Source organism: Triturus cristatus, chromosome 12 (genome assembly GCF_964204655.1).
Source record: "Triturus cristatus chromosome 12, aTriCri1.1, whole genome shotgun sequence".
In the NCBI taxonomy this organism is placed as follows: Eukaryota; Metazoa; Chordata; class Amphibia; order Caudata; family Salamandridae; genus Triturus; species Triturus cristatus.
In genome coordinates, this window is record NC_140595.1 from 833,151,906 (window position 1) to 833,168,145 (window position 16,240).

General features: G+C 50.6%; 1 protein-coding gene across 2 annotated transcripts in view; it reads right to left on the reverse strand.

Moving 5' to 3' along the window:
• The window catches only part of KIF1C (kinesin family member 1C), a 949,797-nt gene that overhangs the window by 274,645 nt on the left and 658,912 nt on the right, over positions 1-16,240 (reverse strand). For both annotated transcript variants that reach the window (XM_085638138.1, XM_085638139.1), the window contains exon 15: positions 15,822-15,897. In XM_085638138.1, the coding sequence (XP_085494264.1) occupies positions 15,822-15,897 (76 nt within the window). The remainder of the gene's footprint in view (positions 1-15,821; positions 15,898-16,240) is intronic.

The following is a 16,240-nucleotide window of genomic DNA, read 5'->3' on the forward strand; positions in this document are numbered from 1 at the left end:
GGATCAGTGCTACTTTCTGTGCACCAAGCCGCAAATTCAGCCCAATGGCAGGCGAAAACCTTCTTGGCAGAGGGATGCCTGGCTGCAAAGACAATGTTACAGACTTCAGGCTTTAGGGCAAAGGCTGTCAATTGTTGCTGCTCAATCTACACGCAAGAAGGCGGAGCGTTAACAGGTTCGGGTGGAGAACCCTACCCTGATGCAGCAATTAAAGATCCTCCCAAGGAGCAGCCTGATTGAAGGACTGATGGCCATGCTCAACAGTTTGGGATACCAGACTCTCTGTGCCCAATTCGAAGCCACACGGATGACTTGGGCCCAGTCGTTCCTGATCTTCTTGAGAAATCTGGGCAAGTGTAGTATGGGTGGAAAGGCCTACAGAAGGCCTGAGCTCCACTTGTGACGAAAAGCATCTCCGAACAAGAGACACCTTGGAAACTCCAGGGCACCTTGCACCACCTCTGGATGGAGACGTCATTCGTGATCCGCTAAGCATCTTCGGCTGAGTTGGTCTGCTTTGGCGTTCCGAGAATTCATCAGATGTTAAACCACCATGGATATGCCCTGCTGTTCACGCCATGTCCAAAGATGCAGGGCCTCCAACAAAGGGTCCACAATCCCATCAGTCCTGCTTGTTGCAATGCCACATGGAAATGGTGTTGTTTGTTGACACTTGCACTAGCCTTCCCTGGATGGAGGATAGAAAGGCTTTCAATGCCAAATAGATCACTCAGAGCTCCAACAGGTTGATGTGGATTCTGGCAGAGACCTCTGATCTCCACCTCTCCTAAATGGCCGCCCCATCCCAGGAGAGACGCATCTGTCACTACGGTCAGATCTGATTGGGGGAAGGAAGAGGAGTCTGCCGCTGACTCAATCGCAGTTCATAAGCCACCACCGCAGGTCCCTTGCAGTTTCCTCCAAGATCTGGAACATGTTGGAGATATTCCACTGATGCTGCACCCACTGGAACTTAAGGTCCCACTGCAGAGTCTGCATATGCCAATGAAAATGTGTCACAAGCAAGTTGCAGGAGGCCCAGCAGCCTCAGTCAGTCTCACCGAAATCCAGGATAGAGGCTAAATCATCAGTATCATAGCCTGAATATCCTGGACTCAACATTCGGGAGAATAGGTCCAAAACTGCACCCTATCCAGAACAGCTCAGATGAAAGGGAGTGTCTGTGAGGGAGTCAGGTGTGACTTCGACACTTCAGACAGTGAACCACAGCGAATGCAGGAGGTCTGCTGTAATCTGGAGATGGGAAACGGCAAAAACACAAGGAAATGATGGACGGAGCGCTGAAACTTTTCAGACACTCACCCCTAGTCACAGATCTGGGTTGAATCCATCATCGGTCTTTAGCTCACTTCGCCACCCCAGTTCAGACAGAGCTATATGCAAATCAGTCTTGACCCTGTGCCTCATGGGAACAGACCAACCCTTACTGCCAAGCCAGGTATTCCCTGGACTGGAAACAAGCATCCTGGGACCGGTTTCGGGCTAACAACCCTCATCAGCCAGTCTAGCTTGAATCCAGTAGCAAAGTGAGCAAGGGACCCATGTCTGGACATACCCTGCCAACTTAGGGCGAACAACGCAAACACAAGGAGATGATGGACGGAGCGCTGAAACTTTACAGGCACTCACCCCCAGTCACAGATCTGCGTTAAATCCATCATCGCTCTTTAGCTCACTTCGCCACCCCGGTACAAACCGAGCTATATGCAAATCAATCTTGATCCTCTGCCTCATGGGAACAGTCCATCCCAAACTGCCAAGCCAGGTCTTCCCTTGACCGGAAATAGCCTGGGTCAAGCACGCCTTCAACAGCCAGTGCTCGAGATAGGAAAAGACTGACATCCCTGATCTCCGCAGATGAGCTTGGTAGTGAACACCAGAGGGTCACTGGAAAGGCCAAAATGGAGCACAGCGAACTGGAAATGCTCATGACCCACCGTGAACCGCAGGTAATGCCTGTGGGCAGGCAGGACAGGAATGTGGAAGTATGCGTCCTGCAAGTCCAACGCCACCATCCAGTCTCTAGGGTCCAGGGCAGAGAGGACCGGAGTAAGAGTGAGCATCTTGAAATTGAGAGAGTGTAGGTCGAGGATAGGACGAAGACCTCTGACCTTCTTGGGCGCCTACTTCTGGCGCCGACCCTCTCTCTATGGCTTCTTTGGCCAAAAGAGTTGTCACATCCTGGCAGGAAGAGATAGGTGGTCCTCCATCAGCCTGTCGTAAGTAGGTGGCATGGAGAGAGTGGTAGTTTTGATGGGGATGGAGTAGCCCCTTCGGACAATCTGCAAAACCCACCCATCACATGTTATGGACTGCTAGCGGGGCAGACAATGGCATATTCCTCAGCCCACTGGGTGTCCATGATGATAAGCGGACTAGAGGGGTTTGGAGGATGCGGCTGCTGGGGGCTTGGTGGACTGACCCGTCACCCAACCCACGAGGCCGGTAGGAACCGCGTCTGCCGCCACACAGAGGCTGTAAAGCCTGAGGGCTGTAGTGGCTGGGTGGGTAAAGAAGCAGTTGCACGCCCATTACGTGGCCTGGAAAGGGCTGAAAGGAGTATTGAGGGGCCATAGGAAGGGCCAAAGACCTGGCCGTTGCCTTGCTGTTCTTAAAGTGCTCCAGTGCTGAATCCACCTCGTTATTGAAGAGACCAGAGCCATTCAAGGGCATGTCCATGAGAGAGGACTTGACATTCCCAGAAAAATGAGTTGACCTCAAACAGGCGTGGCATTTCAGGGCCACTGACGATGAAACCGCTCTGCCTAGTGAGTCAGTGATATCAAGTCCACAGTGGCTGGTGAACTTTACTGCATCCATCCCATCTGCAACAGCCTGGGAGAGCATGGCCAGGGCCTCCTCCGAGACCTTTGCCAGCACCTGCGCAACTGTATCCCACAAGAGCATGGGAATAGCGACCAAAAAAGCATGCAGTATTTAAAGACAGTAGTGCCAGGTTACTGGAAGAAAACATCTTCCCAAGATTCTCCAGCCTCTTGGATTCACTGTACAGTGGTGTGGTAAGGAATGCGCCAGGATTTACATGAAATGTGAAGTCTTGCACCACCAAGCTCTCTGATGCAGGGTGTTGGGTGAGGAAATATGGGTCCCCTGCAGTGGTGCAGTGGCAGCAGGTAATCGTCCTATTAACAGGAGCCCCTGTGATGGGCTTTGAGCAAGTCCTAAGCAGGATGTCAGTAAGTGCCTCATTGAAAGGGAGAAGCAGTTCTGATGGGGTCACTCCCCGCTGAAGCACTTCCATCAAGACATTAGTGTTGACTGCCACCGAGGGCAAACTAAGGTCCAGGACCTCAGCCGCCCTTCGCACCACCACTACAAATGAAGCTCCCTCCTCCACAGCCACAGTAGAGGGAGAAAGCATGCCAGTATCTGGAGAAGTATCCAGTCCACTGGCTTCACCCAGATTCTCATGCCAGTCCATTTATTCCTCATAAGACTCTTATTCCTTAGGGTCAGTCCAGCGACCCCTCCCAATCCTCCCCAAGTCCTAGCTCATAAGAATAGGGCTCAGGCTCCGGTCTGGAAGGCATAACTTCAGGTGGTGCCAGAGCCGGCATCGGATGACGCCCCTCCATGTCAGAGTCGGGGATGAGTATGGATTTGGTGCCGCTGGTGGGTCAGGTGACGTCAGGAGCATCAGCATCGGGATCGGCGTCGGGGATGGTCAAGGTGGCACGACCAACACCGATCTGTATCCAACTGAGGATCCTCGGGCCTGACTAGTAGGGGCCCCTCCCGAACCGGCGGGGTCCGAAGGCGCACTGGAGGAATGGGCCACCCAAAGATGAGGCGCATGGCCTCATAAAAATATCTCAACTGTGCGGGGGTTGCTTCGGCTCCTGGGGAGGCGCAGAGCCGACCCAGGCGCTGGCTTAACCACGGATCTGGGCAGAATATGTCTGGTAGAAGCAGTCGTATTCGGTTGGCGATATGTTTAGTTAGGAGTTTATTGTCCACTTTACTCATTGAGAGAAGGCGGTATGAGTCACGTTAAGTGTAGTGGTTTACCGGGCTTTAGTATGGATATAATCACTGCCTCACTTAATGAGGGGGGCAATATTTGGGCCTCTAGTGACACCTGATGCATAGCCAACATAGAGGGAACCAGCAGGGTGGCATATTCTTTATAGGAGGAGGTCGTCAAGCTGTCCAGACCGGGGGCCTCGTCATTCGGGAGACTATGGATAACCTGCAGGACCTCCTCCTCAGTCAAGGGTGAGCCCAGGTACTGGCAGTGCGCATCATCAAGCCACAGCAGCTGGACTGTATCGAAATAGTCTATTAGCTTCTCCTCTTGTGTTGCTCCATTAGTGCGGTAGAGAGTGGAGTAGAAATAGGTCATTGTGTCAAGTATGGCCTTGCAGGGGGTCTGACATATCGAGTGCTCATCCTGGAGTTCTGCAAGGTAATCTTGGGCCCTAGGCCTGCAGAGCATATCTGTCAGGGTTTTGCTAGCGTGTTTGCCCTCCTCGTATCATCGTGCTTAAAATTCACGGGTTAGATAATGGAGTTCGTGGTTCACTTCCTCTTCGTATTCCGTGAGTTTCTCGCGTATTGACGCTAACATAGCAGGAAAGCGCGTGTCGCAGTATGCTGCTTCGAGTTAGCGTAGATCTCTCTCTAGCTGGGCAAGTCTAGATCGGATTGCTTTTAATACCTCAGCCTGTTTTGCGATACAAGCCCCTCTCACCACAACCTTGAAGGCCTCCCATAACGCCTGAGGAGATCTAACCGAGCCCTCGTTAGTTGGGAAATATTCTGTAATAGCAGTGTGTATTTCAGCACGGAATACCTGGTCATGCAGCACTCCTAGGGGAAGGCGCCACGTGAATGCCTGCACAGTTGCCAAGGGGAGGGTGAGTTCTAGGAGTACCGTGGCGTGATCTTACAATGTCCGGGGGTGATGGGTCACAGCAGTTGTCCAGGTGAGCACATCTCGAGTAGTCAGCCAGTAGTCTATGCGTGACCCGGCCTCATGTGCCGGTGTCACAGAGGTCTGCTCTCTGCTATCCCCATGTTATGATCTAGGACCACATTGAAGTCGCCGCCCCAAAATATGGTTCCTTGGCCCATTTTCGCTATTTGGTGCCATAGCTCACTGTAAAAGTTGGGGTGGTCTGTGTTAGGGCGTATACAAAGGTCAGTATTATAGGCTGCTGTTGGAGTTGCCCTGCAACTATAACATCCTCTGTGTCGCTTTCTATATTGGTGAGCACCATCTCCCCCCCAGTGCAGATGATGGAAACCGATTACTTAAAACAGCTTCACCAACTCTTGCTTGTTGGTGTGCTAGAACATTCACAAAGTAGTTTTTGGGAAACGTGTGTGGAGTGCACCGGAGCATGTAGCTTCCTTCAATGTCGGCTCTGGGGATATTTCCAAGGAAAGCCACCTCAGTTCAGACCCAGCCATATGCATATCAGTCTTGTCCCTGTGCCTCATGGTAACAGTCTAGCCCGAACTGCCAAGCCAGGTCTTCCCTGAACTGGAAACAAGCATCCTGGGACCGGTTTCGGGGTAACACCCCATATCAGCCAGGCTAGCTGGAATCCAGTGGCAAAGTGAGCTTTTCTTCTCCTTGCATAATAATTTTTGCTTCTGCACGTCTGTCTCCCACTATAAGGTCTACGTAGGGTGCGATATCCGAGCATATTTGCCTATCATACCTTGATTAATTAAACTTTGTTGTCTATGTGTATAGCTTCCCTATCTGGAGGGGTAATACAGGACATGGATGGAATCCGGGAGCTCATCTGAGCAGCTTGCATTACAACAGAGTCAACCTGCAGATGTACAAACTACTATATGTATTTGTATAGCATACAATCGCCCGAGTGGGTATCCTGGCGCTGTGCAGGTGTATAAGGCTAGCTTCGGATGCAGGTAGGGTGGATCGTCAGGGGAGGACTTACTCTTAGAGCCAGGCCTTGAACTTCTTGCAGAAATTCAAGACGAGAGAAAGAGGCTCAGATATGTAGTGGGAGATCGTTCCACACTTTAGGAGCGATTTAAGAGAAGGCTGGACCTATGGTTCTGCTTTGGTGAATGCATAGGACGCGGGCTAAAGAGCCTGGCTCTGCGGAATGCCTAGAGGGTTGATGGAATGGAATACAGCTGCTCCGAGAGATTGGGCCTGTGTTGAGTAGTGCTTTGCACGTGTGGGTGAGTTGTTTGAACTGTGCATGCACGTGCATCAGGAGCCAGTAGAGCAACGTCAGGTGTGGTGTGATGTGAGACCGTAGTGGGAGTTTGAGGCAGAGTCTGATTTCTGTATTCTGTATGGTCTGCAGTGTCTTCATTAGATAATTGGTGATCCCTGCATAGAGAGCTCCCATAGTCCAACCTGCTGGTGATGAAGGATTTGGAGAGTCTCTTTCTGGTGTTGGTCAGTAGCCACTTGTAGATGTTTCTCAGCATCTTCAGGGAGTGGAAGCAGGATGCAGTGATGGTGTTGACCTGGGCAGACATGTCCAGATTGATATTGATGATCCAGAGTTTTTTTTGCGCGTGGGCAAGGGGAGTGAGTGGGACTGTAGGCCACCAGGTGGCTCTCTCAAGGTAAGGCGTCCTTTCTGAAAATTAACATTTCTGTCTTGTCGTTCAGCTTGAAATAGTTGGGTTTCATCCAGGTGGCCACTTAGGTCATGCAGGCAGTGAATTTGTTCCCTGAATTGGGGGATTTTTCCGAGAGGGACAGTATAAATTGTGTGTCATTTGCATTGGAGAGGATGTGGGTGTTGTAGCCGTGGATGGCATTTTCCAGAAAGTCATGCAGATGTTGAAGAGGGTGGGGCTGAATGAGGAGCATTGAGGTACTTCGCAGATTAGTACCAGAGTTTCAGAGGAGTAAAGCAGAAGGTTGACTGTTTGAGGTGTCCTGCTTAAGAATGTGGAGATCCACTGGAGGACATGCACCTGAATGCCAGCCCAGCACATTTGTCTGATCAGGATGAGGTGGGAAACTGTGTGAAACGCTACTGAGACCTGGTAGGATAAGGGTTGCAGTTTCACGTTTGTCAAGGATCATCCAGATATCATCTGTTGGTGTGATGAGAGCTGTCTCTGGGCTGTGGTTGGATCCACATGGAGACTGCATGGTGCAGAGGATGTTGTGGTTGATGAGGTGTTCGGTGATGCTTATGTTAATGGCTTTCTTCATGACCTCGGCTGGGTAGGGTAGAAGAGAGATCAGTCAGTAGTTCGCGAGCTAAGCTGGGTCTGCTGAGGGCTTCTACAGTAGGGAGTTGACAGCTGCAGGCTTCCAGAAATATGGCTGTGTCAATGGAGATAGTGAGGATGTGGGAGAGGACTCTGCTGATGGGGGCGAGTCCTTTATTGAATGTGTGTTGGGGGCAAGGGTCTGATGGGGCGCTGGAGTGGATGGACTTCATGATTGCGGGGGTCGTCGGAGGTGATGGTATTTCATGTGTTCATGGTGCGTTCTTCATCCAAGATTGGCAGACTGACTGCAAGGCTCCTGGGGTCAGGTTGAGGGTCAAAGTTGTCATATATGACTGTGATTTGTTGCTGAAAAAGTCTGAGATGTTGTTGCATAGTTCTTGAGATGAGGTGATGTTACAGACGCTGGCTGCAGGTGTGGTGAAGTCCCTGATTATAGAGAAGATTTCTTTGCTGCTGTTGGAGCTGCTGTCGAAGCGGTCTGCTGGGGCTTTCCACTTGGTGTTCCGGATTTGCTGGTGGTAGCGGCTCAAGACTGATTCGAAGGTGCCCACATCCATGGCTTCTTGGCTCAATCTGCTCCTGCGTCCTAGTTGCTTACAGTGCAGTTTGGTAATCCTGAGTTCCTCTGTGTACCAGCTGCCCCGAGTTTGTGTTCTTGCTGTTTGGCTTTGTTTGCAAGGGGCCAGGGCGCTAGCACAGGCAGTGATCCAGTAATTAAGTTCTTGATGTTTACTCATAGGATGCCTTTATGTTTGGGGTGAATCTTGGAGAGGACAGAAGGCCAATCCTTCTCTGCTATGTTCTTCCAGAAGCGGAAGGCCGGACCTGAAGCTGACAAGGGCATGGTCGGTCCATGTGATGGGTGTTGGATTGTTGATCATGATGTTGGTGAATGTGGTAAAAACAAGGGCCAGTATGCGTCTGGTGGCCTGGGTGTGGTCAGATACATGCTGGGTGAGACCAAGCTTTCTGTGGCTTTCTAGGAGCGCGACTGAGTTGGGGGTTGGTAAGGTCCTGTAAGTGAAAGTTGAAGTCTCCTAGTTGGATGAAGGCGCTGGAATTGATGACTTATGGAGCCGCAAAGTACATTATGATGTTGGTGGAGTTGGAGCATGGTCCTGGGGTTTGGTAGACCAGGGTGCCGCTCACGGTGAAATAGGCAGTGATCTGCACTTTAAAGGTGAAGTGCTCCATGTGGTTTCAATGTCCGTAGAGGCAGTGCAGCTGATGGTGCCCTAGAAGATGATGGCGGGCCTGTGTTGTCCGTCTTGTTTGATGATCTTATGTCCAGCGGGATGGCCGTGGTGATGTCCAGTGCTGAGGTCAGCAATGTTGCAGTGAGGAAGAGGTCCAGTGCAGAGTTCTCTAGCAGGTTCAACTTCTCTGTGGCTTGCCTGCTGAATAAGCACAAGTTGAGAGAGTGCAAGAGGCAAAGAAAGCGAGTGGGAACAAGGTGGGTGCCTCAACGCTTCAGGAGTGGGGTTCACAAGGACCTTGTCTGGTCAGAGGACTAGAGCCAGGTAAACCACAGGGGGCTAACAATATGAAAATAGGAAAACAAAGGGACAGTGCTCGTCTTAGAGCGGTTGACTACACAAAGGCAGTACTATCCTTTTTCTTTGCATTAAAGATCATAACATTCATCTTGGCCAGACTGACCCTTGGATAGGAATGAATATGCTACTTTCCAGTATGCATCTGTTCTTGGCATGTAGGGCTGCTGACATTCATATCTGTGCATAGATCGCCGCCTAGTGTTGGGTCCGGATGTTTGCACGTTGTTGTCCTGGAAGTGTCTTCGAAGTATCCTGAGCTAGGTGACTCCTCCCCTGGACCACAGTGCGCATGGGCATCCTCTCCATCCTCATATTGTTTTTCGCCATTGTGGCAGTGATGGAGTAGATACAGAAAGTGATGACCATGCTTACAGTAATTCTGAGAGCTGCAGCTGCTACAGGCGCCGGGGAGGAGGGTGGGCGATATGAATGTCAGCAGCCCTACATGCCAAGAACAGATGCATACTGGTAAGTAGCATATTCAGTTCGAGGCATGTGGGCTGCTGAATTCATATCTGTGCATAGAATATATAGCAGTACCCTCTATTAGCGGCGGCTACCAGTGCCAGCTGCAGCGGTCTGAAAAAGGGTTTTGAGAACAGTCTGTCCTACAGCTGCCTGCTGTTTTGATTGCACATCTACACAATAGTGTTTGGTAAATGTATGTGTAGTGGACCAGGTGGCTGCTCTACATATATCATGCAAAGGAATGTTTCCCAGGAAAGCCATGGAGGCCCCTAACTTCCGTGTTGAGTGGGCTCGTGGGGGAATCGTTAATGTGCGTTTAGCTTTTTGATAGCAAATTTGAATACATTTAACGATCCATCTGGCTATACCTGCTTTGGAGATGGCGTTACCTTTGTGGTGTGGGGCAAAGGCGACGAAAAGTTGTTTTGGTTTCCTAAAGACTTTAGTCCTGTCTATATAGTACATGAGGGCTCTCTTTACATCCAGTGTATGGAGTGCTCTTTCTGCGACAGTTTGTGGGTTTTGAAAGAAAACAGGCAGTTCAATAGTTTGATTCATGTGGAACTGCGATATCACCTTGGGCATGAATTTGGGGTTGGTACGTAGTACGACCCTGTTGGCGTGAACCTGTATGAATGGCTCTTGAACGGTTAGTGCCTGGAGTTCACTAACTCTCCTCAAAGAAGTGATCGCTACTAGGAAAGCTACTTTCCAGGTGAGGAATTGAATCTCGCATGAGTGTAGAGGTTCGAAGGGTGGACCCATCAGGCGTGTGAGGACCAAGTTGAGGTTCCACATTGGAGCTGGTGGGTGGCTTGGAGGAATTACACGTTTGAGTCCTTCCAAGAATGCTTTGATGGCAGGCACTCTGAATAAAGAGAGGTGCTGCCTGTTCTGGAGATAGGCTGATATTGCGGTCAAATGGACACGTATGGAGGTGTATGCCAGATTGCATCGGTATAGGTGTAAGAGGTAACAAATTATGTTTTGGATGGATGCGTCTAGCGGGTTAATGTCATTGTTATTGCAATAAATGACGAACCTTTTCCATTTGGCTGCATAGCAAGCTCTGGTAGTGGGTCTTCTAGCTTCCTTAATGATGTCCATACAGTCAGGTGGCAGGTTTAGGTAGCCAAACTCTAGGACTTCAGGAGCCAGATTGCCAGGTTCAGCTGTTGCGGATCTGGGTGCTGAATCTCTCCATGGTTCTGCGTCAAATGCGCGGGTTTGATCCGCAGCCTTTGATGCGGCACCACGGAAAGTTCGAGAAAGGTGGTGTACCATGGTTGGCGTGCCCATGTTGGAGCAACCAGGACGAGTGTTAGTGAGTGTTGTCTGAGTTTGCGTGCCACCAGCGGTATCAATGGTGCTGGGGGAAAAGCGTACACAAATCTGCCGGACCAGTTCATCCATATCGCATTGCCCTGCGACTGCGGATGTGGGAACCTGGCGGCAAAGCTTTGGCATTTTGCGTTTTCGCTTGTGGCGAATAGGTCTATCTCTGGATGACCCCACTGCTGGAAGTACGGTTGGAGTACTGATGGGTGTAACTCCCACTCGTGCATCTGGTGGCTGTGTCTGCTGAGCAGATCCGCCATCTGGTTGTCCTTGCCGGGGAGGTGTTCCGCCATGAGGAACATGTTCCTCTGAATGGCCCACTTCCACATGCTCTGAGCCAGATGAGACAACTGTGGAGAGTGTGTTCCTCCCTGCTTCTGTATGTAGTACATGGCAGTCATGTTGTCCGTCCGGATCAACACGACTTTGTTGCACAAGTGTACTTTGAATGCTTTCATTGCTAGGAAGATTGCCATCAGTTCTAGAAGGTTGATGTGCATCTTCTTTTGTTGTATTGTCCATAGTCCCTGCACTGTGTAATTGAGTACATGAGCTCCCCATCCCTGGAGAGACGTGTCCGCTGTCAGTATTATTTGTGGAACAGGCTCTTGGAACGGTCGGCCCTTGCAAAGGTTTTGTGGATTCCACCAATGCAGAGAGTTGTATGCCCGACCGGTCACCAACACTAGGTCTTTTAGTTGCCCGTGAGCCTGATTCCATTGACGTGCTAAGCACTCCTGAAGCGGGCGCATATGTAGTCTCGCGTGTGGGACTATGAAAATGCAGGAGGCCATCATGCCTATCAACTGCATGAACACTCGCGCGGGAAGGGAGTGTTGGGGTTTGAACTTGGAAATCAGCATTTGCATGCTGTTGATCCTCACTAAATTTGGCTGAGCTGTGGCTGCCAGAGTGTCTATGGTCGCACCTAGGTACTGTTGTACGTGTGCGGGTTGGAGATGTGATTTCGGGTAATTTAGTGAGAACCCTAGACTGTGAAGAAGGTGAATGGTGCGGGACATGTGGCTGGCACATTGCTGGGCTGACTTTGCCTGAACAAGCCAGTCGTCCAGGTAAGGGTAGACGTGAATGTGTTGCCTCCGTAGATGTGCAGCCACAGTAGCTAGGCACTTTGTGAAAACCCTGGGTGCTGTTGTCACGCCGAAGGGAAGAACCTTGAATTGGTAGTGCTGCCCTTGAATAGTGAACCTGAGATATTTTCTGTGCGAGGGGTGAATGGGTATGTGGAAATACGCATCTTTGAGGTCTAGCGTGGCCAGGAAGTCTCCCTGTTTGAGCAGTGGGAGGACTTGTTGTAGGGTGAGCATGTGGAAATGCTCTGAGAGAATGTAGCGGTTGAGGGGTCTTAGGTCTAGTATAGGTCTGAGTGACCCGTCCTTTTTTGGTATTAAGAAGTACAGGGAGTACACCCCCGTACCTTGCTCGTGGACGGGTACGACCTCTATTGCGCATTTTTTCAGCATACTTAGCACTTCCTGCTGTAATAGCGCTAAGTGCTCTGAGGACATAGGACGGTGTTTTGGCGGTATTGTGGGTGGAGTGGAGGTTAATTCTAGGCAGTAACCGTGTTTGATAATATCTTTGACCCACCTGTCCGTGGTGATGGAGTTCCACGTGGACAGGAACCGTTGTAGCCTTCCCCCGACAGGTGTTATGTGGTCGGGAGGAAGGGAGAGGGCGTCACTGTTTGTTCTTGGGGGAGGTCCTGGTATTGCCGTATCCGCGTCCTCTGCCCTTTGTGCTGGAGCCACGATATCCACCTCGGGTGTTTTTATCGTAGGTACTTTGTGGGTTGCCCTTGTTGTAGGTTTGCTGTGACCCCTGTCCTCTACCTGCTCCTCTATTTCCGGGGCGACGAAAGGAGCCACTCCGAAAGGTCTGCGTTTGGAGAGCCCCCATGGACTTTGCAGTGTCTGTGTCCTTTTTTATTTTTTCTAGGGTGGTGTCAACCTCTGGTCCGAATAAGTAGTCGGGGTTGACCGGTTGATTGAGAATGTTATTTTGAACCTCAGGTTTGAATCCGGAGATTCGTAACCAGGCGTGTCGTCGTAACATGACGCTGGTGTTTATTGCTCTGGCAGCTGTATCTGCGGCATCCAGTGCACACTTAATGGATGCGTTTGTGAGGAGTTGTCCCTCCCTGATGAGGATCTCTGCTCCCTCTTTGTATTGGTCAGGGAGATGTTGGAGTAGGGTTTCTAATGTGTCATAGTGTGCGCGATCGTAGCGAGCTAGGAGCGCCTGGGTATTGGCAATACGCCATATGTTAGCTGCCTGGGCTGCAACCCGTTTGCCGGAGGTCTCTAGCACCTTGGACTCTTTGTCCGGGGGAGAAGCATCCCCAGTTGTCTGCGAGTGCGCCAGTTTGCGAGCATTAGCGACTACGATGGAGTCCAGAGGCAACTGGCCTCTAATGTACGTAGGGTCCCCAGGCGCCGACCTATATTTCTTGTCGATCCTGGGGTTTATTACTCTTGCCCTGGTGGGTTCTTTGAAAATGTCCTTTGCTGGTTTGAGGACACCTTTCAACATGGGTAGAGTTTTGATATTCCTTTCTGAGGATGCGAAAGTATCCATTAGAAAATCGTCCTCGATTGTGTCAGAATGGAGTTGCACACCATGATTGGCCGCAGCACGTTCAATGAGGGCGTTGAATGCGGCAGTGTCCTCTGTGGGAGACGTTTTTGCGCCATATAGCTGCGTGTCCTGTGTATCCATAGGTGCACCCGTGTCTACAGGGTCATCCCAAGCCTGGTCAGGGTCCTGTTGGCCTTCAGGGTCCATCTCACTGGGGTAGGGGACGTCTTCACCCATATAGTCCTCCAAAACGTCGGTTTCGGAGGGTGTCGGAGAGAAGGGCTGTGGATCTGGGTAAGAGGTATGGAGACGTTCGTAAAGAACTGGTTCCGAATCCGCTGGCAGCTTTTTCTTTAGCGGGATTGGGTAGGAGTCCAAAGCTTGTTCGGAAGATATTCTCCGCTTGTGGAGCATAATTCTGCCGGTGTCGGCATCGATGATGTGGGACGGTGACGTCTCCGTAGGAGAGCGTTCGGCAGGTGTGATCCTAGTTTGGGTGACACGTGTTCTTATTTCAAACAGTTTGGGCGCCGTGGATGGCGGCAGGCCAAAAGTGATATGGGGTGGTGCTGGAGAAGCTTTTTGAGCTTTTTTCGGCTCGGAGCCTGACGTGTCCTGGAGGGCTGCCTTTTCTTTGAGGCGTTGCAAGGACTCTGCAACTTGTCGCACCTGGGACGTCGACGGTTCTTTGGCGCCGAGCGGTTCTGTTGAGGCAGGCGTGGACTTCTTTGGTGACACGAGGTCATCGAGTCGAGGAGAGGTAGTAGCTGTCGAAGGCGTCGATGATTGTGCCTTCGGTGCTGCTTTCGAAGTGGTGTGCGACGCAGCGGCCATTTTGACCTTCGTGGCCGGAGCCGATTATTTCGGTGCCGGGGGCCGAGGCGGTTTGGCGGTACCGATGGCCTTTTTCCGTGTGTCGGCGCCGACGTCGGCTGCTGCGAGTTCGGCACCGAAGTCCCGTTTGGTGCGGTCGGTGCCGACGGGTTTGGCTGGCGTCGAAGGTGTAGTGGGCTTCGATCCGACCAGTGTCACTTTCAGTTTCGGTTTCTTTGGAACCGATACGACTTTTGGTTTCGGTTTCGAGGAAGGGAAACCAGTCGTTTTGGGTACTAATGGCTGTCGCTGAATGTCCGAGGCCGGGCCAGAGGGCGGGGCCGAAGAACTGTGGGATAGGTCTTGGGTAAGGCCCGAAGGCGATCCCTCGACCGGAGCCATAGACTGACGTACTGGGATATCCTCCGTCTGTACGGGTAGGCCTTGCTCGTCACCGGAGCTACTTTCTTCGGCCCCTAAGGCCTCATCGTAGTCTCCTACCTCGGTGTCGGCTTCATCCCTGTGAAAGAGTTGTTCTTCGATGTCTTCCGATCCGGAATCGTGTTCGGAAGCGGGGCTGGAGGGTAGGTTCTCCACGCCTTCCACATCTTCGTCCTCGGCGCTGAAGATGTTGGTTGGGGCCGGTGCCGCTTGCTGCGCATCAAGTCTCGCTGCTCGTCGATTCCGGAGAGTCTTTTTGGATCGGAATCGGGCACAGGCCATACATGTGGATTTGTCGTGATCCGGTGAAAGGCATTTATTGCACACCGGGTGGACGTCGACATGGGGATATTTCGCATTGCAAAGAGGACACCGCTTGAATGGTGTCCTCGATTCCATCGTCGATGTGGGGTCGATGGTCGGATATGATGCGAAAAATTTGTTTTTGAAGTCAGTTAACTAACAAGTAACTGTCGATACCGATCGGGAACAGTACCGACGCGAACTAAAGGCCTTTTGGCCTGAAAAAAGTTTTCCCTAACTTGAGTCAAGATAAGCACATCCGAACCCAATGGCGGAAAAAACCAATCTGAGGATGGAGAGGATGCCCATGCGCACTGTGGTCCAGGGGAGGAGTCACCTATCTCAGGATACTTCGAAGACTCTTCCAGGACAACAACGTGCAAACATCCGGACCCAACACTAGGCGGCGATCTATGCACAGATATGAATTCAGCAGCCCACATGCCTCGAACTTACAGGAATTATTCAAATATATTAATTTGTGAAATCTCCAACGCTTGAGATGAGAGGGCACCCCTAGGTATTTATCTTCTATGGCTGCATCACATATTCCGTTATATGCTTGAAAATTGTGTTTGGTTTCTCCAATAACTGTTTCCCACTTTGCTGGCAGATTTCTTTTCAGGTGGGATAACAGGAGAGGAGGAGAAGATCAATAGAGTCTAACAACTGGACAAAGAAGCAGAAAGACAGTCTGATAGTTTGGTTGACAGAGTGGCTGTTACTGAATATGCCTGCATTCTAGCCACTGCTTCCTCGTCCTTCACTGCCCACTTGTGCCTTGATCCTGCACCTGTGGTTCTTTCCATTACTATAGTGGTATAAGCAGAACTGCATTCTCAGCAGAGCTACAAAAAAGACAGTAAGGTGAAAGACCCAATGTTTTCACTTAGAGCAAAACACTCATCAAGGTTGCTGGCTTAAAATATATCTCAGTCTGTGCTCAGCATCCTAAAACATTCTTAACATTTAGAAGAGACTAACATCTCAACCTGATGATATCACTGCTCCACGAAGCATCTATGATATGAATTTCTTAACAATTTGAAAAATCAACATGTTAGAATGAAGTCCAGTTACCTTCTTTGGAGAAAACACTCCCACAGTTCCCCCATCTTCACGAAGAGCCACACCCATCTCAGCCAAGAGCGCTTCTCTGAAAGTTGAATGGAAAGATTTTAAGTATGCAGCTGACTATGAAACAGCTCTTGGTTAAAGTCAATGGCCTGTCCTGTTTCAATGACAGCATTTGAGCCAAGCAAGCACTTGACAGTACTGGTGGAGGACAGGACGTGACCTGCAGAAATCACCTGAGCGTCAGTGCTTAAAACCTGTGGTGAGGGAACAGTCTGACTATCGTAGAGTGACTAAGAAAGAATAGCTTCATCCAGAGATGGCACAGAGTAGCAGCATTAGGTGGGTGTGATATTTTTTATTTCACAATACTACCAGTGATTAAACCAGCCTGAAACAAACAAGTGTGTGTTCCTTCTAATGAT